The sequence below is a fragment of the Ictidomys tridecemlineatus genome, chromosome 1, assembly GCF_052094955.1.
Source record: "Ictidomys tridecemlineatus isolate mIctTri1 chromosome 1, mIctTri1.hap1, whole genome shotgun sequence".
Lineage (NCBI taxonomy): Eukaryota > Metazoa > Chordata > Mammalia > Rodentia > Sciuridae > Ictidomys > Ictidomys tridecemlineatus.
Window position 1 is genome coordinate 160,955,719 of NC_135477.1, and position 27,063 is coordinate 160,982,781.

The 27,063-nt window shown below is 33.9% G+C and overlaps 1 protein-coding gene across 3 annotated transcripts in view; it reads left to right on the forward strand.

Moving 5' to 3' along the window:
• Window positions 1-27,063, forward strand: part of Fnip1 (folliculin interacting protein 1) — a 98,522-nt gene that overhangs the window by 66,486 nt on the left and 4,973 nt on the right. For 2 of the 3 annotated variants that reach the window (XM_005335792.5, XM_005335793.5), the window contains 9 exons: window positions 462-597; window positions 2,454-2,655; window positions 5,112-5,197; window positions 13,858-14,004; window positions 14,997-15,166; window positions 18,030-19,443; window positions 20,453-20,621; window positions 23,977-24,174; window positions 26,721-26,836. In XM_005335792.5, the coding sequence (XP_005335849.1) occupies window positions 462-597; window positions 2,454-2,655; window positions 5,112-5,197; window positions 13,858-14,004; window positions 14,997-15,166; window positions 18,030-19,443; window positions 20,453-20,621; window positions 23,977-24,174; window positions 26,721-26,836 (2,638 nt within the window). The remainder of the gene's footprint in view (window positions 1-461; window positions 598-2,453; window positions 2,656-5,111; window positions 5,198-13,857; window positions 14,005-14,996; window positions 15,167-18,029; window positions 19,444-20,452; window positions 20,622-23,976; window positions 24,175-26,720; window positions 26,837-27,063) is intronic. The other variant, XM_078051106.1, reaches the window with a different exon arrangement.

A 27,063-nucleotide genomic window follows, 5' to 3' on the forward strand; every position in this document is an offset into this window, starting at 1 on the left:
TGTAGGGTCAGCTGGTTTTTGTAGCATAGTAGGTATAATCATGACTCTTACTCAAACCTATCCATTCACAAGTGATACATGAGTGCTCTTAAATTACCTCTATAAATGCCAGGCACTTAACTTTCAAAATAAAGCTTTTGTTCTTGAAAACCATCTGTTGCATTGTTTGAAACAACATCAGATTTCCTTTAAGTACTTAAAAGGTTCAGCAAAGTTAGGGGACAGGTGGCATTTTCTTCTGTAGGGGGTGGGGCAGGGATGCCAAAAGGGGATTGTCTTAGACTCGATCTAGTACATACAAAATTTGTCACCATGAATTTCAGTGGAAAGTTTAGAGGACAGACTATTAAGGCAAAATGAAAAATTGAATCATTCTTCTCTTAAATTTGTTAAAAAGAAATTTGACATTATGTTTAGTTATTCTTGACTTATACTTTGTACTTGTTCTTCTGGCTTAACAGCATCTCTCAGCAGCTTGCTTATCACTCCATTTCCCTCCCCAAACTCCTCACTTACCCGAAGTTGTGCCAGCAGCTACCAGAGACGTTGGCGACGCAGCCAAACAACAAGTTTGGAAAATGGGGTATTTCCTAGATGGTAAGTTGAAATTTGAACAAGACTGAATAATATTTAAAGGGTTTTGGAACCTGGACTTGTATTTTATATATTTTAAGTCTGGAACTAAAAACTTTTAAAAATTGTATTTTTTTTTATTATGGTAAGTTATGAAAACAATATTCTGTTTTAATGATTTTAGATGTACAATTCAGTAGCATTAAGTACATTTACACCATCATCCATCTTTTCAAATTGAAACTCAATAACTCCTCAATCCTCCCTCCTCTGCCCCTTGCAAGCACTCTTCTATTTTCTGTCCACATGGATTTGGCTACTTTTTGTACCTAATATAAGTACAATCATATGGTACCTGTCCTTTTATGTCTGCCTTATTTCATTTAGTAAAAATATCTTCAGGGTTGATCCATGTTGTGTCATATATCAGAGACTTATTCATTTTTATGGCTAACTAACATTTAATGGAAGTACATTTTGTTTATCTATTATCTGTCAATGGACACTTAGGTTGCTTTGGCCTGTTGTCAATAGTGCAGCTCTGAATATGATATACAAAAATATATGTTTGAGTCTTTGTCTTCAGTTCTTTGGGTATATACTCAGAATTGGAATTGCTGGGTCAAATGGTAATTCTATTTTTAACTTTTGAATAACTGCCACACTGTTTATTACTGTGGCTTCACTATTTTACATCTCTACCAGCAATATAGACAGGTTCTAATTTTTGCATGTTCTCACCTGACATATTTCTGTTTTGTTTTTGTTTTTGGAGTTTGGTAATCAGACCAAGGTCTTTGCACATGCTAGCCAGGTGCTCTACCATTAAGCTACACTCCAGCCTCTTCTCCCCCCGCCCCTTTTTTTTTTTATTTTAAATAGACTTGCTAATAATGGATGCAAAGTGGTTTTTCATTGTAATTTTGATTTACATTTCCCTATTGATTAGTGATATTGAGCATCTTTTCAAGTGCCTGTGGGCTATTTGTATATCTTTTTTGGAGAAGTGTCTCTTAAACTCCTTTGTCATTTTAAAATCAGATTTGTTTGTTTTGTTATTGAGTTGTAAGAGTTCTTTATATGTTTTGGATATTAATCCCTTGATAAATATATGATTTCCAAGAGTGGAGAATTTATATTTTTATTATATTTATGTTATATTTCATCAATCTTTCATTCTGCTAATAATATCCTTTTATGCACAAGTTTTAGTATTATGTAGTTCAGTTTAGCAATTTTTTTCTTTTGTTGCCCATGCTTTTGTGTTACATCCAAGAAACTATTGCCAAATCCAGTGTCAAGAAACCTTTATCTTTTGTGGTTTTTTTCTGAGAGTTTTATGTTTAGCTCTTTGATTCATGTACTGTATGTTTTGATATTTCAGTTTTTCATATTTCTATTTTGGCAAGTTATTCATTCTCTAAAGATCTTATTTTTGATCTATGTTAAGTACAGCTACAGATAATGAAACTTCTTGCTTCCTCATTTACTCACTCTTTTTGTTCTATCTTCTTTGATTTTGCTTCTGAAATTGAAAGGAGCACCAATAGATCCTAGAATAGCAAATAGTTTATACCAGACTCTCATAAATTCCTTAAAATTCAGATATTTAGCTTAATTATGAATTGGATCATGTGCTTCTTTAGGGACATCTAATTGGACAAAAATATTTCCAGCCTGAAACTATATTAAAACTTGTTATCAAAACTTAAGCATGAAAGGATAGCCAATGTATTTCTCAAGAGACATAAAATTTAAATGAAATTTTAGATTGATTTGACAAAAAGTTCAGAAGATCTTTACTTTGCCTGCATTTAATTATCAAGAAGATTGAGTTGCAAATTTAATTACTTTTTTAAATAAAAAAATTTATTTTTAAGGTCTATAGAAGAAAGCTTTAATCTATCAGATGAAAGCTGTGGCCCTAACCCAGGAATTGTGAGGAAAAAGAAGATTGCAATTGGGGTAATCTTTTCGTTATCCAAAGATGAAGATGAAAATAACAAATTTAATGAATTCTTTTTTTCACATTTTCCTCTCTTTGAAAGCCACATGAACAAATTAAAGAGTGCAATAGAACAGGTAAGTAGTTCTTTATATCTGACAAAATATTTATTTTTATCATTTATTATTCTGATTAATCATTTGGCAAAAAAATTAAAAGCCACTTTGCAGATGCCTTACAAAATACTCTTGAAGATGGAAATAAGATACAACCTTTTTGAAGAAGCTTACTGTCTAATAGAAGGTCTATTCTATTATTCCTTTAGAAACTAAATTTTTGAGGACCTATAATGTAGCAGAACTATTCTAGTAACTGAAGAAAACTTGTAAAGAAAGCACCACTCCTGACCTTATGAGATAGCAAAATAAATGAATATGGTTTTTTGTAGATGGTAGTAAGTGCTGTAAAGAAAAGAAGAAAATAAGGCATGTAAGAGAAAGGTACATAAGGCATGTTCTATGGAAGAATCACCAACTTTTATAGGCAAGCCAAGAAGTCCACTCATAAAATGAAATAATAGATAAGGGGTATATGAAATAGGAGATACGAGGAGTATGAACTAGAGTGGTCAAGGAGAATATGTTTGAAGCAGGAGCAAAGACCCTTTGGCAGGAGTGATTGTGATGCTTAACCAGCATTAAGGATGCCAAAGTAGGTTAAAGTAGGACCAGATCATTTAGGGCTTTATAGGATTCCACTGAAAGAGTATTGGCATTTACTAAGAAGGATGGGAGAACACTGGAGTAGAGAAATGACATTATTTACAGGATCATTCTTACTGCTGATGGAGAACAGGTTTCTATGAACAAAGGTGGGTGTTGTGGGAGTAGTTACGAGGCCATTGCAACAATATGAGTGAGAGATGATGAACACTGAAACCAATTTAGTAATGGAATTGGTGAGAAGTGGTTAGATTCTGAATGTATTGAAAATAGAGCCGATATGATTAGCTGATGGATGAAATTAAAATGTGAGAGAAAGAGCAGTATACCACTTATGGTAATTTTGAAATACTATTTGAATTGAAAAGTTGGGATTTAATAGGTTAAAGGTTACTTTTTTAGTGTTTTCATGTTTTAGTGCTTTGACCATTCTGTAACCTGAAGTGTACACTGTTAATACTTATAGTTGTCTGAATATTTCTTCATGTTTAATATCTCACTTTTCTAATTAAGGGTAAAAGATAAAACTAAGTGTATTTGTATAAATGAATGGGACTTTAAAAGTTCTATAGTAGCTTAGTGATAGGATTTAGTGAACTATAAATTATCCAAAAATGTTATCATCTAGGTTCGGTTTTCAAATTATGTACTTTTTTTTCTAAATTAAAAGCTGTGAATTATCTGAGTTCTTAAGCAGTACCTCTTTTTGAGATATATAATGTAATTTTTAAATGTTATATGATTGCCTGGTACTGTGGGCACATGCCTATAATCCCAGTAGCTCGGGAGGCTAAAGAGGGGGGATCGCAAGTTCAAAGCCAGCCTCAGCAAAAAGCAGGGTGAGACCCTCTGTCTAAAAAAAAATACAAAATAGGGCTGGCAATACAGCTCAGTTTGTTGAGTGCCACTGAGTTCAATCCCCAGTACCCAAAGGGGAAAAAAAAGATATGATTAAAGAAGACGACTTAATTCTAGCACAAGAATATTTACTTCTTTATAAATTGTTTCTTAACTGTGTGAAGAAACAAACTTACTTTCATCCTATGAAACTTGATCTCTGTGCTGAAGTCATTTAACCTTCTAAATTAAAAAAATGAAGTAAATTTGTAATTACATAAATAATGCAGAATTAAATTAAATTCTCTTTGAAAAAGTAAAAACTTGCGAAGTTTTTTTTAACTCCGTATCCTAATCTACATCTCATTATTGTCTATCTTAAGGCTTTCCAACTTAAGCTCATTGTGTCTTTTAAGAAAGCAAATATTTCTAATAACTTTAGATATATTTCAGGAACCATTTTACATTTCTGATATTTAAAATCATCAACAGAAGCTGTGAAATTATCTGTGAAATGCAAGAGTTAAATCTTGAGCTACTATTAATCAGTTATCATTAAGTCTTATTTTGTTTAGGAAAAAACATTGTTCTTCTGTAACCCAGAGATTGTGGACATCAGTTTTCTTTGTGTGTTGATATTCTGCAGTTTGATAATTAAAATAAGAGATCTAGGGAGCTGGGATTGTGGCTCAGTGGTAGAGTGCTTGCCTAGCATTCATGAGGCACTGGGTTTGATCCTCAACACCACCTAGAAATAAAAAATAAAGATATTATGTCCACCTAAAACTAAAAGATAATTATTAAAAATATTTTAAGAGAATTCTAACAGTTGAAGATTTTGAATTTTGACATAATAATTTATGACTAAAGGTACAAAAGAAAAAGCTATTATAAATGGGTTTATCTTTTTTATTTCTTTCCAGGTTGAAATGTTGGTAGAGTGTTGTATAAATACATGACTTTTTCTGTCTTTTTTTTTCCATGTTTTGACCATGATTGGCATAAGAACTAACTATGTAATGATTGTTTTCAAGGCTATGAAAATGAGCCGGAGATCAGCTGATGCCAGTCAGAGAAGTTTGGCATATAATCGGATAGTTGATGCCCTGAATGAATTCAGGTATATATTTCCCAGTTTTAATAATACAGAATTGTTTCATAGTATACCCAGGAAGATATTTCTTTTCCTAATTTGTTCTAATAGAATTTAGTTTTTAAAATGTTTTTTATCCCATAGTTAAAGGAGGGTGGTTGGGATCAAAGCACGTTTTGTAGTCTTCAGTGGTACAGTTTTTAGTACTGGACTATTTGACAAAGTATGTATGACCGGAAAATGCATTGTTTTAAGCAGAAGTATGCTTTGTTCTGTAACTAGTGATAGTAATCAAATGTTCTTTGATATAAATTTTCCATGAATACAAGTGGATATAAGCAGAATGAATTTTATGTTCTGTTGCTTGGTCTTTTCTCTAGATATGGCACAGTGACTAGAATTTCTTCTGATATATTTTCTGGCTCAGTTAAATTATATCTGAAGCCCCAACATGGGGCTGCATATATGTGACAAGCAAAAATATTACAAATGAGCTTTAAATTCAGAATCACAATAAATGATTGTGTGTCTCAACATGAAGAAATTAATTTTAAGTCTACTTCATCATCTCAGTCTTATTTTCTTTAGACTGGAGAGAGAGAGAGCATAGTACAGAGAGTAAGAGCTTAGGCTTTAGAATTGACTGACTTGTGTTCTCACACTGGCTCTGCCATTTACTACCTTCAGTGACCTGGGGCAACTCCACTAACATGTTCAACTCCTATTTTTTTAAAAAAGAAAAGTTTAAAATAGGCAAATTCAATTAATAGTCTAGTAGATTGTTTTAAATATCAAAACAACATGCATGTTACTGACAGCACTGAGAAAGGCATTCGTGGCACCACTTTTTTCTCTGGTAAACATAACCTACAGCATTGCTTCCCTAACTATAGTTATTCACATCATACTTTCATAATTTTCCCAAGTCTATTTATCATCTATCATTTTAATTTAATGTTTCTCTTTAAATTGTCCCTCTTTTATACCTAGGTAAATTTATTTTAAATGAAACTTTATTACTCTAAATGGATAATCAATATCCTTTGCCAGAAGCTAACTATAAAATGAACTATTAAAGTAAATTCAAGCCAGGCATGGTGGCACACACCTGTAATCCTAGCAGTCTAGGAGGCTGAGGCAGCAGGATCACAAGTTCCAAAGCAGTCCTCAGCAATTGTGAGGCGCTAAGCAACTCAGTGAGACCCTGTCTCTAAATAAAATACAAAATAGGGCTGGAGTTGTGGCCTACGGGTCTAGTGCCCCTGAATTCTATCCCTAATACCAAAAAAAAAAAAAAAAAAAGTAAATTCATAATAACTAAAATTGAAAATGTGTTCCATACCAGAGGGTTTATAATCCATTTACCTCATTTTCAAAGAAACTTATCACATATTTTTGTTGTTGTTGACAATTGTGGAGTCCCTTATTGGGGCAGGGACTTTCTGGATTGTTAAGTGGCCCATCACATATTAAAATGAGAGGCTGTTTTTACTTGTGACACTGCTGTATTGCTGTGTTGAAAGTGTGTAGGCACGCCATATTTATAACTCTTTTTTTTCTAAATGGAGGTGAACAAGGAATGGTGAATTTAAATGGAAAAAGTTTTCTTTATGGGTATTGTGTAATAATCAATTATTAAACTCCGTTATTGAAGAGAAAATTGTCTAATCATTGTTTAATTCACCATAATTTTGGGGCTAAAAGACATTTAAAGTGAGTTTAAAATCTTGATTTTCTGTATAGTAACTTAAGTGATCAGGAGAAATGTAGAAAAACACACAGAATTTGATTGCAAGCCCTATTATTTATGTTTGGTTTTGGAAGGAAATAATTTGCATAGACAAAACTATATTAGAGCACTGGGGTTATGGCTCAGTGGGTGGAGCACTTGCCTAGCACCTGTGAGGCACTAGGTTTCATCCTTAGCACCACATAAAAATAAATACATAAAATAAAGTTATTTTTAAAAATCATATTAGAGATGATATTTCTGCTCTTCTACCACTAAGCTACATCCCTAACCCTTTTACATATATATCAATTTTATTCTAACATCATCATTTTAGGCTTTTTTTTTCCTGGTATTGAGGATTGAACCCATGGGTGTTTTACCATTGAGCTATATCCCCAAGCTCTTTTAATCTTTAATTTTGAGACAGGGTCTCATTAAGTTGCTCATTGACATATTGCTGAGGCTAGTCTTGGCAATTCTTCTGCTCAGCCCAATTTTTATGATTTTATTTAAATTATTTAGTTACTTCATTTGCACTGGAATTATCATGTTTTCAACCATTCTTTTTGCTTATTTGCCTAAAACAATCCTTTTTAGAAATTTTTGAATATTACATTTTGTAATATTACAAAGTATTGAATTTTTGCCCTTGCACTGGGAGCTCAGTTAAGCATTCTTTTCTTTTATTTTTTTTTATTGGTTGTTCAAAACATTACAAAGCTCTTGACATATCATATTTCATACATTAGATTCAAGTGGGTTATGAACTCCCATTTTTACCCCAAATACAGATTGCAGAATCACATCAGTTACACATCCACATTTTTACATAATGCCCTATTAGTAACTGTTGTATTCTGCTACCTTTCCTATCCTCTACTATCCTCCCTCCCCTCCCCTCCCATCTTCTCTCTCTACCCCAACTACTGTAATTCATTTCTCTCCTTGTTTTTTTTCCCATTCCCCTCACAACCTCTTATATGTAATTTTGTATAACAATGAGGGTCTCCCTCCATTTCCATGCAATTTCCCTTTTCTCTCCCTTTCCCTCCCACCTCATGTCTCTGTTTAATATTAATCTTTTCTTCCTGCTCTTCCTCCCTGCTCTGTTCTTAGTTGCTCTCATTATATCAAAGAAGACATTTGGTATTTGTTTTTTAGGGATTGGCTAGCTTCACTAAGCATAATCTGCTCTAATGCCATCCATTTCCCTGCAAATTCCATGATTTTGTCATTTTTTAGTGCTTCGTAATACTCCATGGTGTATAAATGCCACATTTTTTTTATCCATTCATCTATTGAAGGACATTCTTTTTTAAGCATTCTTTTTTTTTAATATTTTTATTTATCTTTATGTGGTGCTGAGGATTCAACCTAGGACCTAATGTGTGAGAGGCAAGCACTCTACCACTGAGCTACAATCCTAGCCCTTTCCCCTTTTTTTAAATTTAAATTTAAATTAATTTATTTTAGCATTCTTAACTATATTTTTTAAAAATACCTTATAAGCTCTTACAATGATTTTTAATAAAAGGCTTACCTATAAGTTCTTTAATTTTATATAGGCAGTCCTCATTATTTGTGGACTTTGTATTCAAGAATTTACTATGCAGTAACATTTATTTATTTTCCCCAAACTGTACTAGAAGTGGTTTTGAGGTTATCTGTGGATATACATAGAGAAGTAACGGATTTATTTATCTTTTATGTGGTGCTGAGGGTCGAACCCAGGGTGTCAAGCATGGGAGGCAAGCGCTCTACCACTGAGCTACAACCCCAGACTATTTTTATGCTTTTTGATAGTGATTTTAAGGTTAAAACATAATGCTGAAATGCTATCTAACATTGCTAAGTATAGGAATGTTATGATGTACCTTAAGAGAAAAAACATTTATGTGTTAGGTAAGCTTCATTGAGGCATGAGTTAAGTGCTGTAGGCCATGAGCTCATCAACCAACAGCATATTATTAATATTTTTTTAAATTTATTTTTCAGTTTTTGGTGGACACAACATCTTTATTTTATTTTTATGTGGTGCTGAGGATCGAACCCAGCGCCCTGCACATGCCAGTCGAGCGCGTTACCACTTGAGCCGAATCCCCAGCCCAGTATATATTAATATTAAATAAAGTATCTTTAAATGGAGATATGCATAAAAACAAGATTTTAACTAGGCATACCTGTAATCCCAGTGACTTGGGAGGCTGAGGTAGGAAGATTGCAAGTTCAAAGCCAGCTTCAGCAACTTAGCAAGGCCCTAAGCAACTTGGTGAGACTGAAAATAAAAAATAAAAAGGGCTAGAGATGTAGCTCAGTGTTAAGAGCTCCTGGGTTCAATCCCTAGTAATTCCCCCTAAAAAAAAAATCCAGATGTTTTGTATTGATGGATTAATGAGATTATCTGACCACAGGAACCCAGCTAATCCTATATTTTAACTAGGAGTATTGGTTCAATGTTAGTTTATTCAGTATTACATGGATTTTACAAAAAAGGTATTTCATTTTTTTTAACCACAAAAGGTTTTTCAACAACAAGGTTGGACCATACTATTTAAATAAAGTGATTATTAAATATGAACAATTACATAATTTGAGACCAGATGCTCAATACAAACAGGAAGGAAATGATTCAGATAAATACAATAACCCTGAAACTTAGAGCAACAGGAAGCATATTTAGTTAATACTGTTGCCTGACAAAAATTAACATTTTTACTTAGACTTTATACATATCAAAGAAATCCTGTCTATAATTACTTTCTAAATAAAAGTCTTTTATTCTCTGGTCACTGAATGGGAAAAACAAGAGGACAGTTGCCTGAAAATATTTGCCTTTCTTATCCTTGAGGTATAGGGCTCAAAAATTAGGATGGAAGAAACATTTAGAAGAAATTATTACTTATACATCATTAATGATAACATAGTGTTGTATATAGTAAGAAGCAATATTGTGTAATTAATTTCTTTGCATTCTTGGCACTTATTTTACTTAGGGTCACAGTATATATTTAACGCTTAAAGCACTAAAACAAAGATCCTTAGTAGACTGTTATTCCAATGTTAGTGGACTGGCTCTGGCTGTAGACTTAGAGTAGACAGCACTATATTAAAGAAACTTATGGAAATTTCTTAAGTGATAATTTTCTTAAATAAATTTCTTAAGTTTATTTATACAGCTTTTTTTAAAATCAAAAAGTACATGCACATAGTTAAGAAACAAAAAAACCTATAACATTTGAAAGTTCTAATAATGATAAATAAACTGTATTCAACCTTTGACATTCTCCCATTCTTACTTCCCAGAAACATTTTTTTTATTTGTGCTTACATTTTAATTTAAATTTGTTTAATTGATTAATGAATCACATAAAATTACCTATATTTATAGAATACCATGTGATCTTTTGATACATGTATACATTGTGTAATGTCTTAAATCAGTATAAACATAGTATTTTCTTAAACATTTATCATTTCTTTATGAGGAAAATATTCAACATCTTTTCTTATATTTAAATATATATACACAGACTTCGTTGTAGTGGTACATGCCTGTAGTCACAGCTGTTTGGGAGGCTGAGACAGTAGGATTGTTTTGAGTCCAGGAGGTCAAAGTCAGCATAGGCAACATAGTGAAACTCCTCAAAATTTTAAAAATATATAGTACTTTATCAATAGTCACTCTACTCTGCAATAGCACACAATAACAGAACTTACTCTTCCTATCTAACAGTAACTTAGTACCCATTTATCAACCTTTTCCATCCTCCTCACCCCTACTTTCACCAGCTTCTAGTAATCACTCTTCTACTCTGAACTTATGTGAAATCATTGTTTATAAAATTCACATGTAAGTGAGATCACGTACGTGGTTCTTGTCATTCTGTGCCTGGCTTATTTCACTTAACATAATGATTTCCAGTTTTGTCCATGTTGTTGCAGATGTCAGGATTTCATCCTTTTTATGTCTGAATAGTATTCCTTTTTGTGTATGTAGCAGAAATATTCTCTTTTAACTCTCAGTTATTCTATTATCTATCTCTGTATTATTAAATAGTATATTTCTTGATTTATCAATTTTAGATCATTTTATTTTCTGCCATAATACATAGATTCATATTATCCCTTAGTCCTTTATCTTCTTGTAAGTTAAGCGCTATTCTTCAACTTTGGTAAGTTTTCTGGGTTGTTGTTTTTTTTTTTGTTTTTTTTAATCATTTTCTTCTAATTTTTCTGTCTGAACAACTTCTTTTTTTTTTTTTTTTAAGAATGTAGCATTTTTGGATTGCTCTTTTATTCCTCTTTAATGTTTTTCTACTCATTTTCTGAATGTATTATTTTTATATTTGTTTTTCTGTCCCTTTTATGGTTTTTAATTAAACTTTAGTGCTTATTTTTAATTAAACTTTGTGTGCTTATTTTCAGGTAATCTTTTTCTGTGGAAAAAGATTTTTTTTCATTATTTCTGTTTCCTCCAGAGTCATTTTATATGTGAGAGTATATATGCATGCTTTCTTTCTTTTTTTTTTTTTTTTTTGCCTCTGTTTCCTTGCAAGCTTTCTTTAAATATCAGTGTTGTTTGATTGCCCGGTCATATTTTGTGAGTGGGATACTAGACAGTATTTGGTAGTTCTGTGTAAAATAGACTTTGGAGTGGAGACGTTCACTTTAGGAGATTGTTTCTTAAACTCCATGAAGGAACATATTTTTTTCCTAATCTTTCCCCGTCCCAGAATGAAATTTTGGTACTAAAAAATACACGTTCTATTGCCTGGGATTGTGGCTTAGTAGTAGAGCACTTGCCTAGCACATGTGAGGCACTGGGTTCAATTCTCAGTACCACATAATAAATAAATAAATAAATAATAAAATAAAGCCATCATTGTTATCTACAATTAAAAAAATTATTTAAAAAATGCTCTATTTCTGTTGATACTCATAAACATTCAAACATCAGGAAGTTTTTCAGAGAGATCATTCCACTGGACTATTGCTACATTTGCTTCCCTATCTGTAGTCATTCTATAGGTAAATGAAATGGAGGTACAGGTCACCAACCATTTACACACTTTGAATTAAACTCTTCATTTTCAGTTAATCTGTCTTAACTCTTGGCCTCTCCTTCACCTGCATTTGTGAGTCCTGATCCCCTTTTTGTCTTAGTGGGAAAAAATAAGCTACTCCTTGCCCATTCTCCTTCTGTGAGACTGTAATCTATAGCTCCCTCCACTTTGCTACTTTATTCACCATTCCAATGTGTTTTGTTACTTTTAATTTTCTCTAATGAAAATTCTCTTTTGGTGTTATTTGCTGTAGTGGTTTATCTGCTTTTAAATCCTTAATTAGTGTTCATTTGGAGCCTTGGAACTGAAAGAGCATAATTATTTGCAGTTTTCTCTCCTATTTGATTAAGATAAGCATTTTATATATTCCTAGTTTGTATTCTATTCATTTTTCTCTATGAAATACCTCAAATTCTTATTTTATAAAAATCCTATTTAATCTTATTTAAAGTACCTTTAGGCTAAGCACAGTGGTACATGTATGTAATCCCAGTGGCGCAGGAGGCTGAGGCAGGAGGATTGTGGGTTCAAAGCCGGCCTCAGCAACTAAGCGAGGCCCTAAGCAATTTAGCAAGACCCTGTCTCTAAATAAAATATAAAAAGGGGTTGGAAATGTTAAGCACCCCTGAGTACCAAATCCTGGTACCAAAAAAAAAAATTCTTTAATTTTTATTTAAGTTCTTAGTTTTGATTTTATGCCCTGCCAAGAACTTACTAGTCTATATTTGTTATTTCTGTCCATTGTAATATAATGTTCATATTAGTGAAAGGTTCAATAAAACTTGTATAGGCAAGTAGGAGTTCTTTCCTTCCTTCCTTCCTTCCTTCCTTCCTTCCTTCCTTCCTTCCTTCCTTCCTTCCTTCCTTTCTTTTTTTTTTTTTTGAATCTAGGTATTAGAGAACTAATTTGAAATGGATAATAACAGAATTTTTTTGGAAGTTTCAAAAATTGCTAGAGCTGTATTGTCCATTATACTCTGAGCCTTTAGCCATATGTGGCTAATTAAATTAAATTAAAAATTCCATTACTTAGTCATATGACTGACATTTCTAGTGTTTATAAACTACATGTAGCTGATAGCTACCACTGCAGATTTAGAGCATTCTCATCATTGACAAAAGTTCTGTTAGACAGCATTGTTCTAAAAAGTAGAAGGTAGGATATATTGTTCTGTAGTTTCTCCAAGTCTTACAAGGTTCTTAAGCCTCAAGTTTTGCATAGTTGTTTTTTCTGTTCAGTACATAGGACTTGGTTGAATAAATATTGATATAAAAGGAAAAAAACTTGCCTATTTGAATATGTTTTGAAGTGTTTAGGATATAATACAAGTCACAAGACTAGCTATTGTCTAAATTAATCCAAGAAACAGCTAAGAAAACACCATGTTAATTGTTCAGTAATATTTCTTAATGTTGATTCAGGGGAAAACTACAGAAGGTTGAGAATTATAAAACATAGCATGTATGTATAGAGTCAGTATCTTCAGACTTATATACTAAAAAGCATCAAAATGTTATAGGTTTGAGTGGGTAGATGGATAAGCTGTTACCCTATCAGAATTTTTTTTGCATATGTTATTAATGATTTACAATATGCTTAAGTGCAGCATGAACTTTAGAAATGTAGAGCTTGATGGGGCTTTAAAAATTGTCCACCCTGTCTTTTCATCTTATAGGTAGGTAGAAGACGCTGATGTAACATTTATGTCCAAAATATATTTTCTGTGCTACCATGCTGATGACACAGAACAAAAGACTTGGTTCATTGACTTTTTTCAAAAGCTTTAATAATCTATGTATAAGTTCTAAGCTGGTAACTTCAAGATTATGCAATTTGGGGAACCATAAAATTTCATAATTCCAATGAATTTCATAATGGTCTTTCTTTTTAGAACAACAATTTGTAATCTTTACACAATGCCACGAATTGGAGAGCCCGTGTGGCTTACAATGATGTCGGGGACTCCAGAAAAGAACCAGCTTTGTCATCGATTCATGAAGGAGTTCACTTTTTTAATGGAAAATGCTTCCAAAAATCAGTATGACTTGCTTTATTTGTTTATATATGTATATTTGTTATTTACTATAACTAGATATGTAGAGTGTGAGCAAATCCAGTTTCAGAACTGGGATGATGATTTATTATTTTCATAATTATTTCATATTATTAGTAATTAAAACAGTACTCTCAAAATAATTAAACAATAGAGTATGGAAGAGTGCTGCAAAACCTTGTGAATGAAGAATAGAAAAAATGTCTTAAATTATGTGTTAAAAATCCTGACATCTCACAGAATATTCAGAGGCTTCCTGTTTGTGAATTGTATTCATTTTTTAAAAATACTTTTTTAGTTGTAGTTGGACACAACACCTTTTTATTTTATTTATTTTTATAAATAAATCCTCAGCAGTGCTGAGGATTGAACCCAGCGCTTCCCACATGCTAGGATGGTGCTCTACCACTGAGCCACAACCCTAGTCCCATGTGTCCGTTTATGATACCTTCATAGGAGAAGTTTAAAAATACTTATGAAGTGCTAGGATTATAGTGATACATTTTAAATGTGATATTTTATCGTACTGTTTTCTTTGAACTATTCACCAAGTCTTCATAATTTGTATGAGTAATTCAGATGTTTTTATTCTCTTTAATGGTAGACAAAGTTTTCTTAGTACTATCTTTCATTTTTCTTATTCAGTAATTTAGACCTGCTGGTTTGAACTAAGCAGATTAATACTCAAAAGAATCTATAGTTTTTCAAATAAAATGGCATCCTTGTTTTGTAATTATGATCCAAATAATTTATGAATGTTCTCTTTATTTTAAAGATTTTCTTTAATTTGTTTCCCAGGAATAGATTTATTACTTTTTCATGCTGGTCGTGTACCTATCCTTTAGTCTCTTCCCTTCCCTTTTTAATGCTATTTGGCCATAAAAATATGTGCTCTTTTTGCTTATTCTGACTAAATGTTTTACCTAAGGTTTCATGAAGGTATATTAGAATCTGATAGGGATGTGTTTTGTTTTTAGGTTCTTGCCAGCTCTCATAACTGCAGTTTTGACCAATCATCTTGCCTGGGTTCCAACAGTCATGCCAAATGGACAACCACCTATTAAAATATTTCTAGAAAAACATTCCTCTCAGAGCGTGGACATGTTAGCAAAGACTCATCCATATAATCCACTCTGGGCACAGCTGGGTATGTAACCTGAAACTCTTACACCATGTATTATACTTAGACTTTTATGTAACTATCTGGAATTAGTTTATAAGAAGAAAAAATTTAAAACCTCTCTTTTACTCCCTTAATTCTAAAGCATCTCTTCTGCTTTTGTCCTTATATGTCTGTTAAATTGTCCTATCATGTTAAGTCTGTTATTGTTCCTCAAAGCTAGAGAACCACAGGAAAGCAAGAGTTGCAGTCTGATGGCTGTTTTACTAGTACTTCAGGGTCTTCAGAGTGTTATGCATTTTCACACTTTTGTCTAGAAAGAATTAACCAACTAAGTCACCTGTGATAGCTAGAATACATCTAGTTGAGAAGCACTTCGTTGAGATTTCTATTGTTCCACTTTTGGTTTGGTTACCATTTTGGAAAATGTTCTTTCTTAGTATTAGGCATTACTAAATAAGTGGGGAATATAAGAAAGTGGATGATTGATAAGTTCTGGGCGTGAAAAAACATGCTACACTCCATAAAGTCGGGCGTACCACTTTTGAACCATATTTTTCTTATTAAAAAAATGGGGATAGTACATACTTCAAACAGTTATGAAAATTAGATGAGATAATACATGTAAAGTACATCAGACAGTGTCTGGTAAACATAGCTATTACATCTACTCTATTCTGTTTCCGTTAGATGGTGAATGGAAGATAAGTTGAGAACATTTGGTGACTTGGTTGAAACTTCCTATAGGTTTCTCTGGTGATTGAGCTTGCCAGGCAGGTTGGCATGTAGCTTATTATCTCATGTTAATAAGCCTCCTTTCCTCCTTCCCTACCTGTTGCTTTATTGAGTTACAGTTTACATAGAGTAAATGAATACCTAAAGTATATAATTGATATGTGTCTCTGTGTTAATGTATTCATATACCTCTGACATCATCCTCATAATCAAAATGCTGAAAATATCTATCACTTCCAAAGGATTTCTCATGCCCTCTTGTAATTTCTTCCTCCTTTTCCTTTTCATTCTCCTCATTCCACCCTTTCCCCCCATCCTTAGGTCTGATTTCGGTTACTATAAATTAGCTCATTTTCTGTTACAATATGTACTTTTTTTGGTCAGACTTATTTCATTCAACATAATTAAGAATCACTTCTATGTTCTATGTATTAATACTTATTTTAATGCTGTGTAATATTTTTATATGGACAGTAATTATTTTTTAAAACAAGTAATTAGCATTTTAAAATTGGGACATTTCAAATGTATTTTCAATTCTACAGTCATTTTTTTCTGTGTTTTTAAGTTGGTGCGCTGTAGTTGTACATAATGATGGGATTTGCTATTACGTATTCATACATGCACAGAAAAATTAAACTTTTTTTTTTTTTTTTGGTACTGGGGACTGAACCCACAATTCTGCAAAGAGCACTGGAGGGTATAAGGACAAGTAGTAATTTGGTCTTGTCTTTATACCCTCCAGTGCTCTTTGGACAAGTAATAATTTGGTCTTTGCCTTCAAAAAGTTGATCATATTTAGGGCTGGGGTTGTGGCTCAGGTAGAGTGCTTGCCTAGCATGCTTGAGGCACTGGGTTTGATCCCCATCACTACATTAAAAAACTAAGCAACATAAAGGCATTGTGTCCATTTACAACTAAACATTGTTCAAAAAGGTTGATAATGTTTAAAACTGTAGCTAATATATATCTAGACAAGAATGACAATTCAAAGAGGAAATATAAATGCCCAGTGTGAGTTCAATAAGAGTTGCTTACTTCTTTCAGTGACAATATCTAATTGAGAAGCTCTGGACTATCAGAGATAGGGAACAGTAAGTACATTGCATGAGTGAAAGGAGTTTTGGTGTTAAAAGTGCAGAGCATATTCAGTGGTCCATTTTAAGTGGGATTTTGGATTCAAAAGATGGAAAGAAAATTAAGAAGTATAACTGGAAAAGTAAAGTGGCACCAGTTGTGAAAGACTGACTCACTTGCTGTGCCAAATTGGTTTGAATTTTTAGTCATTAGTGAGAATTTTGGATTTAGTTTGGAACAATGGCATTGTAATATTTGAGCCAGTATTTTAGTCAGAGGATAAAACTTACCATAATGCCATCTGGAGCATACATTCATTTGAGACCCATTAATGTTTGTTTCTTTAAAAAATATGGAGTTTTTATAAAGTAAAAATAGAGGTTTTTAAATGTGTATACTGACAACTTAACAAAAATTGAATTAAATTTATTAAATTTGTGTTCTTCATTTTTAAGTTGTTTTGCACACAGATTCCAGGTTTAATTTTGAGTTATTGCATAAATATAGGAATGTGTGTTGTGACTGTTCGAGCTCTATTCCTTGCCAGCACTGCTCCCTTCCTCTTCTTGATCTCCAGCAGATATTGTGCTTTCCATTTTTCTATGTTGGACATAGCTTATAGAATCCTTATATATGAACTACTTCAGCCAGTACTTCTCCTAGATCCTGGCATAGAGAATATGCCTAATAAATGTGACTCTTTGAAGTTTCAAAATCACAGCAACTCTTAAAGCAAGAAGTTTTTAATTCCTTCATTCACCTTTCTCTTTGGTTATAACCATTTACCCTACTCTCCTGAATACTTAGTCCTCTTTTAAATAACAGTAAATTTTACCACTACTCATTTAATAAGAGTAGTTTTCTTGGGCTGGGGTTGTGGCTCAGTGGTGGAGCGCTCACCTAGCGCGTGTGAGGCCCTGGGTTGAGTCCTCAGCACTACGTAAAAACAAATAAACAAAATAAAGGTATTGTGTACAACTAAAAAATAAATATTAAAAAAGAGTAGTTTTCTCATAATTGAAAATAGCTTCCTTAGCTGTGTGTAGAGGATATTTCCATTAACATTTTTCTATTACAGGGGACTTGTATGGTGCTATTGGCTCTCCTGTACGGCTAGCAAGGACTGTGGTAGTTGGCAAACGACAAGATATGGTCCAGAGGCTACTTTATTTTCTTACTTACTTTATAAGATGCTCTGAACTTCAAGAAACCCATCTTTTAGAAAATGGAGAAGATGAAGCCATTGTTATGCCAGGCACAGTGATTACTACCACTTTAGAGAAAGGTGAAATAGAAGAATCAGAGTATGTGCTTATCACAATGCATAGAAACAAAAGCAGTTTGCTCTTTAAAGAGTCTGAAGAGACAAGAACTTCTAATTGTAACTGTAAATACTGTAGTCATCCACTCCTTGGGCAAAATTCAGAAAATGTGTCACAACAAGAGAAAGAAGATATTCCAAACAAGGAACTGCTAGGAATTTCAGATGAATGCCGAATAATTTCTCCTTCTGACTGCCAAGAAGAAAATACTGTTGATGTTAAACAGTATAGAGATAAATTAAGAACTTGCCTTGACACCAAGTTAGAGACTGTTGTTTGCACAGGATCTGCTCTGGTAGACAAATGTGTATTGTCAGAAACAGACTTAGAGCCAACAGAGGAAACATGGCAGAGTAAGGAATTGCTGGATCCAGATAATCACACAGGCAAAGTAATGAGATCCACAGGAATAGTTGTGGAAAAGAAACCTCCAGATAAGACTGTGCCTGCTACATTTTCTTGTGAGGCCATCCAGACAAAGGTTACATTTCTGATTGGGGATTCTATGTCACCTGATTCAGATACTGAACTCAGGAGTCAGGCTGTGGTGGATCAGATTACTAGGCATCACACCAAACCATTGAAGAAAGACAGAGAGGCTAATGATTTACATCAAGAAACTAAACAACCAAACAAGGACCAATCTGTAGAGTCTGATTTACAAAGCATGCTTTCTGGAGAGCCCTGTGAACTTCCCTGTTGGAGTCCTTCAGATCCAGAAAGCCTGAGCTTATTTGATGAATATTTTAATGATGATTCAATTGAAACCAGGACTATTGATGATGTTCCAGTTAAAACAAGTACAGACAGTAAAGAACACTGCTGTATGTTAGAGTTTTCAAAAAGATTGTGTGCAAAAAATAGCAAACAGAACAATGAACTTTGTAAATGTATAGAAACAATTCACCAAGATTCGTGTAAAACCTGCTTTCCTCAGCAGGACCAAAGAGATACACTCTCCATTCTTGTCCCCCATGGGGATAAAGAGAGTTCAGAGAAAAAAATTGCTGTAGGAACTGAATGGGACATTCCAAGAAATGAAAGTTCAGATAGTGCCCTTGGGGATAGTGAAAGTGAAGATACAGGTCATGATATGCCGAGACAAGTCAGCGGTTACTATGGAGGAGAGCAAGAAGATTGGGCAGAAGAGGATGAGATACCTTTTCCTGGGTTAGTAAAAACTTTTTCACCTATAATTGGCCTTGTTGTATACCATTCTTTTGTTTAGCTGGTCTATGAAGGCTGGTAGTAACTAATATAAAAAAGAGATGATTGTCTTTTCATATTCTTTCTGTTTTTGATACTGGGGATTGAACTCAGGGGCACTCAGCCACTGAGCCACATCCTCAGCCCTATTTTTATATTTTATTTAGAGACCAGGTCTCACTGAGTTGCTCAGCGCCTCACCATTGCTGAGGCTGGCTTTGAACGCGTGATCCTTCTGCCTCAGCCTCCTGAGCTGCTGGGATTATAGGTGTGCACCACTGCACCCGGCTTCCATACTCTCATTTTTTTTATCATGAGCTGTTACTCATAGGGAATATTAAAGTTTATATCCCACAAGCACCCCATAAAGACTTTGTGAAGGCATCTGAGAAGATACAGGATCTAGTTGATATATATAGATTACTTATTGCTTAGGAGTTTCTAGACATTTTGGAGTGAATTGTGATCATAAAAGGACCAAAACCTGTCAGTTAGGGATAGGTAATCACTGAGAAGGTAGGAAATGGCTATTCAAAATAAATGTGGTCAATACAAAGAGGAAAACAAGGAATGTATACTCTAGGTCAAGTATAACAAGGAGAAAAAAACAGGCTTTAGAAATGATGTACTCCCAGATATGGACAACAAAATTAGCAACTTTGTTTTGAGTAGCAGTTTTCAGAATCTGATTATATAGGACTGTGTTAAAAACACAACTCTATTTAAGTAATGAAAGATTCATGCTCACATTACAAAGTTGTTTATTAGCTATTCCCTGGATAAGAAGAGTACTTTGTGTTCTGAGCACTTGAGGCAGTTTTTATTTAAGTTTGATTTTACACTGAGTATATTTTGTAGAGAATAATGTAAGTGGAAATATGGACTAGTAGAATTCACAGTTTTGTTTTGTTTTTACTGGTAAAATATCTTTATTACTAATTAGATCTGTCTTCTTTGGGAATTTTTCTTCCAGGTCAAAGTTAATTGAGGTTAGTGCTGTTCAGCCCAACATTGCCAACTTTGGGAGGTCCTTGCTGGGTGGCTACTGCTCGTCTTATGTGCCTGACTTTGTTCTTCAAGGAATTGGGAATGATGAGAAGCTCCGCCAGTGTCTGGTGTCAGATTTGTCTCATGCTGTGCAGGTGAGTGTGTTCTTCATTTTATTTAGATCAAACTCAGGAGGACCCCAAATTGCTGTATTTTTGGTGATATGTGACCATGTAACATAATCATCTTTCTCTGAATCTGTCATTTTCTGTACAGTGTTTACATCTTTGTACATTTTACTGTGAAAGCAAGTATACAGTTATAGTAATCTATCAAAATGGAAATGTGAAATACAGAAGGTACTTTACTCATACATGTTCTTAAATTAGATTATTTTCAATATCAAAAAATTACAGATGAAATGCAAATGAGATTATTTTCGTAATCTCCTTTTGGGATTGTTTATTATTTATATGTAGAAGCATTTACTTTTATACATTAATCTTATATCCTAAGACCTTGCTGAATCTTCTAGTTCTATTTTAGGGTTTTCTCCACACCGGCTGTGGTTATCAGTAAACAGTTTTACATATTCCTTTCCAATCTGGATGCTTTTTATCTCTGTTGTCTTCCTTCCCTTCCTTCCTTCTGCCTCATAGCAGTACAGTGTCATTAGAAGGGGTGTCATTGTCTTGTTCCTGATCTTAGGGGAAAAACATTCAAAGTTTTTTTTTTTCCTCTTCTTGGGGTACTGGTGATTGAACCCAGGGATGCTCTAATACTGAACTACATTATAATTTATTAGAAAAAAGTTGTTCATAATGTGCATTTATAATCTTTAAATTTTTATAAGGTTGCTGGTAATGTATGTATTTTGTGTGGGGGGGGTACAGAAAGTTAAAAACTGGTCTTTCTACCATACAGTGGCAGCCATTCTTAATATAAATCCTTACAACCAGTCATGGTGGCATACACCTGTAATCCCAGCTACTTGGGGAGGCAGAAGCAATAGGATCGTAAATTTGAGGCTAGCAAGACTCTTATCTCAAAATAAAAAATAAAAAGGACAAGAAATGTAGCTTAGTGTTTGCCTAACATGCATGAGGACCTGAGTTCAAGCCCTAGTACCACCAAAACAAAAACAAAAAAAACTCTGGCGGTCATTCGGCAGCATGTGGATGCTTATACAACAGACTTGGCCACTTACTACCTCTATATCCTAGGACAAAATAATTTATTTTTCAGTACTAGGGATTGAACCCTGGTCTTCACACATGCTAATATGCAAGAGCTCTACCATTGAGCCATATTGCCAGTCCATTTGATTTATTTTGAGATAAAGTCTTGCTAAATTTCTCAGGCTGGCCTTGAACTTACAGTCCTCCTGCCTCAGCCTTCCAACTCACTGGGATTATAGGTGTGTGGCTAGTTCTGAGTAATTAATTTAATAAAATATCTTTTCTCAACTATAAAGTGATAATAATGCCAGAGTTATGTTGTGTAGTGTTTTGTATTAGGTATTCTTTGACATATTTTTTAATCCTTATTCTATATTTATATGTACATGTGTTTTTTTAATACTATATAAATGAGGCCATATATATATTCCAAGTAAGTGAGCCATGTGCATATAATGTCTGCATATGTATTTGTGAATATGTACTATATATTTTATGTATGTATAATTGAGACCTTGTATATAGAATATATGCATGTATGTATATATAACATATATGTATATATGTGAATATATAAAATACATATATATGGTTCTATATTTTTTATTTTGAATTTTGCATTTGTCACTGAGCAACTAACAAATTTATTTCTCCATATTATTAACATAGTTCATAAACATGTATTGATGTTTCTTGATTATTTCATGATTTTGTTATGGTTGATCTTTTTCTTATTCTGTGTGTGTGTGTGTGTGTGTGTGTGTGTTGTGTGTGTGTGTGTTGCTGAGGATTGAACCCAGGGCCTTCTGCATGCAAGGCAAGCACTCTACCAACTGAGCTATATCCCCAGCCCACTCAGCCTTTTTCTAGAGAAGGGAGTCTCACTATATTGTCCAGGCTGGTCTTGAGCTCCTGGGCTCAGGTGATCTTCCTGACTCAGCCTCCCAAGCAGCTAGGACTGTAGGTGCACAGGACTGTGCCTGGCTGCTCTACTACTGAGTTCCATCTCCTGCCCCCTTTTATTTTTCATTTTGAGAGAGGGTCTTGCTATGTTTTGCAGGCTAGTCTCAAACTTGCAATCCTCCTGCTTTAACCTTCTGAGTAGCTGGGAATACAGGCGTGCACGACCACGAGCAGCAAAATTTTTCATTTGATTTCTCTTAGAGAATTTGCACAGTGATTGTTCATTATTGGATAAAGTGATATCCTTTTAGGATGCCTAATGTAGACTTCTTCAGGAGCAAACTTATATCCTTAGCAACTAAGAGCTAAGTTAGCTAAGCAGCTCAGAGCTTAGCTCGATAAGTTGCTGAAGTTGGCTTTGAACTTGTGATTCTCCTGCATCAGCCTCTCCAGCCATTGGGATTACAGGCATGCACCACCACACCTGCCTGTGCTTGTCATTTTTGATCTTTTTGGCTAAATCATCAGAAGCCAAGGGCACAGCCTGTGCCTCTTGGTCTTTTTATCAATATATGTAAGTTAAAGTATTTTTTTCAACTACACCTTAAAAGTTTTTTAATTATGAAAGTGTCATACTGTGATAAAAATTCAAGTAATACAAAAATTTGCAGAGTAAAAAGTAGAAGTTATTTTTGGAGCGTGAGTACTGGGGATTGAACTAAGGGGCACTCAACCACTGAGCCACATTCCCAGCCCTATGTTGTATTTTATTTTGAGACAGGGTCTCACTGAGTTGCAAACACTACTAATAGTATATGTATTTATTAGTATGATGACATTTGTTTTTCAACAGTGTATGTTGAACAGCCATGTTAGTATATGTTGATTTCTCTGCTTTCCAAAGCCATCTCTTACTGTGGATATACCTCTTGTAAAATAGAAAAATCTAGTACACACAGGCAGTAAAGTACTTTATGTGGTGCTGAGGCATATCAATGCTTGGAAGCACAATTTACCATTAACTTGTTTGTATGGGTAAATTCTGTCTTATTTTAAAATTGTTTACCCCTTTCAAGCTAAACATATTTTCCCTGTTGCCTGGCACATAGTTAACAGTACATTTTCAAATGAAAGAATGATCAAAAGACTGATGAAAGTAATGTTCTAGATTAAAAGATACAGAATTCTGGTGATGAGTACAAAATTTCTACGATTTCCTCTGAGACTTCTGAGGATATCTCAAAGTATTTGTTATTGAGTTAACTATTTTATTCTCCTCTGCTAAAGGTTCTTTGTTGTTAGCTGTCAGAATTTAACTTTTTTTTTTCTTTTCTGCTTTTGGTTAGTATTGCTTCATTGCCTCCTTCCATTTGCAGTATCTTTGAATACTTTATTTGTTTATCATAAGTTGAATTCTTCCCCCCCCCAGCATCCAGTGTTGGATGAACCAATAGCAGAAGCTGTCTGCATTATAGCTGATATGGATAAATGGACTGTTCAAGTGGCCAGCAGCCAGAGACGAGTGACAGATAATAAATTGGGAAAGGAAGTGTTGGTTTCGAGTCTTGTTTCCAACCTGCTTCATTCCACCCTTCAGCTTTATAAGCATAACTTGTCTCCAAATTTTGTAAGTATATGTAAGCCTTGAAAAACTTTGAGTAATCTGGTAGGTGATTAAATTTTACTTAGTATGTGCCTGAGTTAAATACTACTGCTAACTTCATTGGTTTTCTGAAACACTTGATGTTTATTGCTCCTGCCACCAGCCTTATTGTAATAGTATTTGGAGCTGAAAAGTTTGGCAGGTAATTAAGGGTAGATGTGATTCTGAGGTAGGGTCCACAGGGGTCCACTGAAGTGATTAGTGGTCTACTAAGGAGGAAAAGAGAGATTATTCTCTCTCTCTACTCTTTGAGGATACACAGAGAAGTTAGCTGCCCACCAGCCATGATGAGAGCCCTCACCAGTACCCAACAGTGCTTTCACCCTACCCTGATCTTGGACTTCTAGCTTTCATACTGTGAGAAAATAAATCTCTCTTGCTGAAGCCACTGTGTTATTTTGTTATGTCACCTGAGCTAAGACTGAAAGGTTTGTATACATCAAAATACTGTAATTTCAGTGGCCATAATTTTCAGTCACCTGTAATATGGTCATATAACATCCCCATGGGTTATGTAGAATGCCACTGCATTCTGGACCCTCACTGCCACATCAGGTAGAGCACCTCTGGGTTCGATCCCTAGTATGTCCAAACCACACCAAATCAGACAAATAAACAACAATGGTAGTGAGGGGTAGGGAAAGAAAGAAAAAGAAGAAAAAATCTAGTTATCAAAACAAGTATATAAAAAAAACCCCACTGATAACAACAAAATAGAAATCAAGTACAATCGTTTAACCAAATATATGTTACCATAGGATGCAGCAGTTCTACTTCTGCATTTATACTCAAAAGAATTAAAAGTACGGACTTAAACATTTTAATGTTTATAGCAGCATTATTCACAATAGCTAAAAGTTTGAAATAACTCAAGTTATCATTAGCAAATGGATGAGTAAAGAAATTATGGTATAATACATACAATGCAATATTTAATTGGCCAGAAAATGGAATAAAATTGCTTTTCTGTGAAGTGGCACATAAGTGTAATCCCAGCTGCTTGAGAGCTGTATTCTCCCTACAGGAGGAGTACAAGTTCCAGGCCAGCTTGGGAAATTTAGTGAGATCTTGTTTCAAAATTAAAAAAAAAAAAAAAAATGGCTGGACTATCTCAGTGGTAGAGCAATGGCCTAAAATGTATTTTAAAAAAAAAGAAAGAAAAGAAATTCATGCTAAGACATAGATGAACCTCAGAAACATAATGCTAAGTGAAATAAGGTAGATATAAAAGAATAAATATTCTGTGTAATCCCATTTATATGAGGTATCAAGAAATTCAGACAAACTGCAAATAGAATAGTGGCTACTAGTGGGTAAGGGAAGTAGAAAATGTCAAGGCATTATTTAAAGGGTACAGTGTCTGTTTGAACTGAGAAAACATTCTGGAGTGTATGGTGGTGATGTTTGTATAACATTGTGAATCTCTTAATGCCATTGAATTATGTACTTTTAAATATTTAATATGATCAACTATACATATTTTATATATATTTATTTCAGTTAACATTGTCTTAAGACATTTTCATCTATAAGCAAACATTATGGAGAAAACATATACCACAAAATAGATGAGCTAAGAAATCCATTCAGTTGTGTTTTTCTAATAATGGGCTTTTATTAGGAGTCTTTAATAGCTTTTCATTGGAAAGGGGATTACTCTCTTCAAGAATCTGAATGTTTTAATACTTAAAACTCCTGTTTTTTTCCTCAAATATCTATAGTATTTATTCATGTGAAAAATTGTCTCTAGTAAAATTGAGCAAACTTATTAGCACAGAGCAAAATCTAGGTATTTAATTTGATGTTCCAGGTGAGAAACCTTTTCAAGAGTATTCTCTGAACTATTGCAATCTGACTTAATCACAGGAGAATACACCCTTTCCTATATATTTGAAATAAATCAATTTATAATAATGTTATATTTATCAAATTTGAGATATAGAATATGTTTTTTAAATCCTGAAAATGGGTATTGCACATTTTGAATGTACTTTTTGTCAGTAAATTATACGTTTTAAAATGGCAAATTTTATGTTACATGTATTTTACCCCAGTTTTTTTTTCCCCCAGTACCTGCTGTGACTTAGATGAATGCTATAACATAGATGAACCAATGGCACTCAACTACTGAGCCACATTCCCGGCCCTCTTTTGTACTTTTTTAAGAGACATGGTCTCACTAAGTTGCTTTATGCCTTGCTTTTGCTGAGGCTGGCTTTGAACTCTAGATCTTCCTGCTTCAGCCTCCTTAGCTGCTGAGATTACAGGTCTGAACCACCATGCCCAACCTTTACCACAGTTTTTAAAAAAGCACTTTTAGAAGCTAATCTTTGATAAAAGCCAGAAACAAATTTCTATTCCTTTTTAGCTAAAATTTAATGGGCTGTAAATTTTTGTTCATGTTGGAATAACAAAATAGAATTGAAAAAACATGATGCTTTGAAATTTGTCTTTCTTAAAGAGTTGGAACCAGTTTTCTCATCTGATTCTTGGTTCTTCCCTAACTGTAGTGTGTAATGCATCTTGAAGACCGGTTGCAGGAACTATACTTCAAGAGCAAAATGCTGTCTGAGTACTTGAGGGGCCAGATGCGTGTTCATGTCAAGGAGCTGGGTGTGGTTCTTGGGTATGTTCATGGTTTCTTTTCTGGCTTTGCTTTCTCATTGCTCTGTCTTTAGGCAAGGGATGCTTCTCAGAATTGCCCTTTTTCCTTTTAAGTATATTTTCCTATTAAAAGTTGGCCATTGTTTTCATTTGGATTGCTCTGTACCATACAAAAGCAGATTCCCTGTCATTCACTGCTCTGAAAGGCACTGTCCATTGTGCCACTACATGCAGTATAATGAGAATATA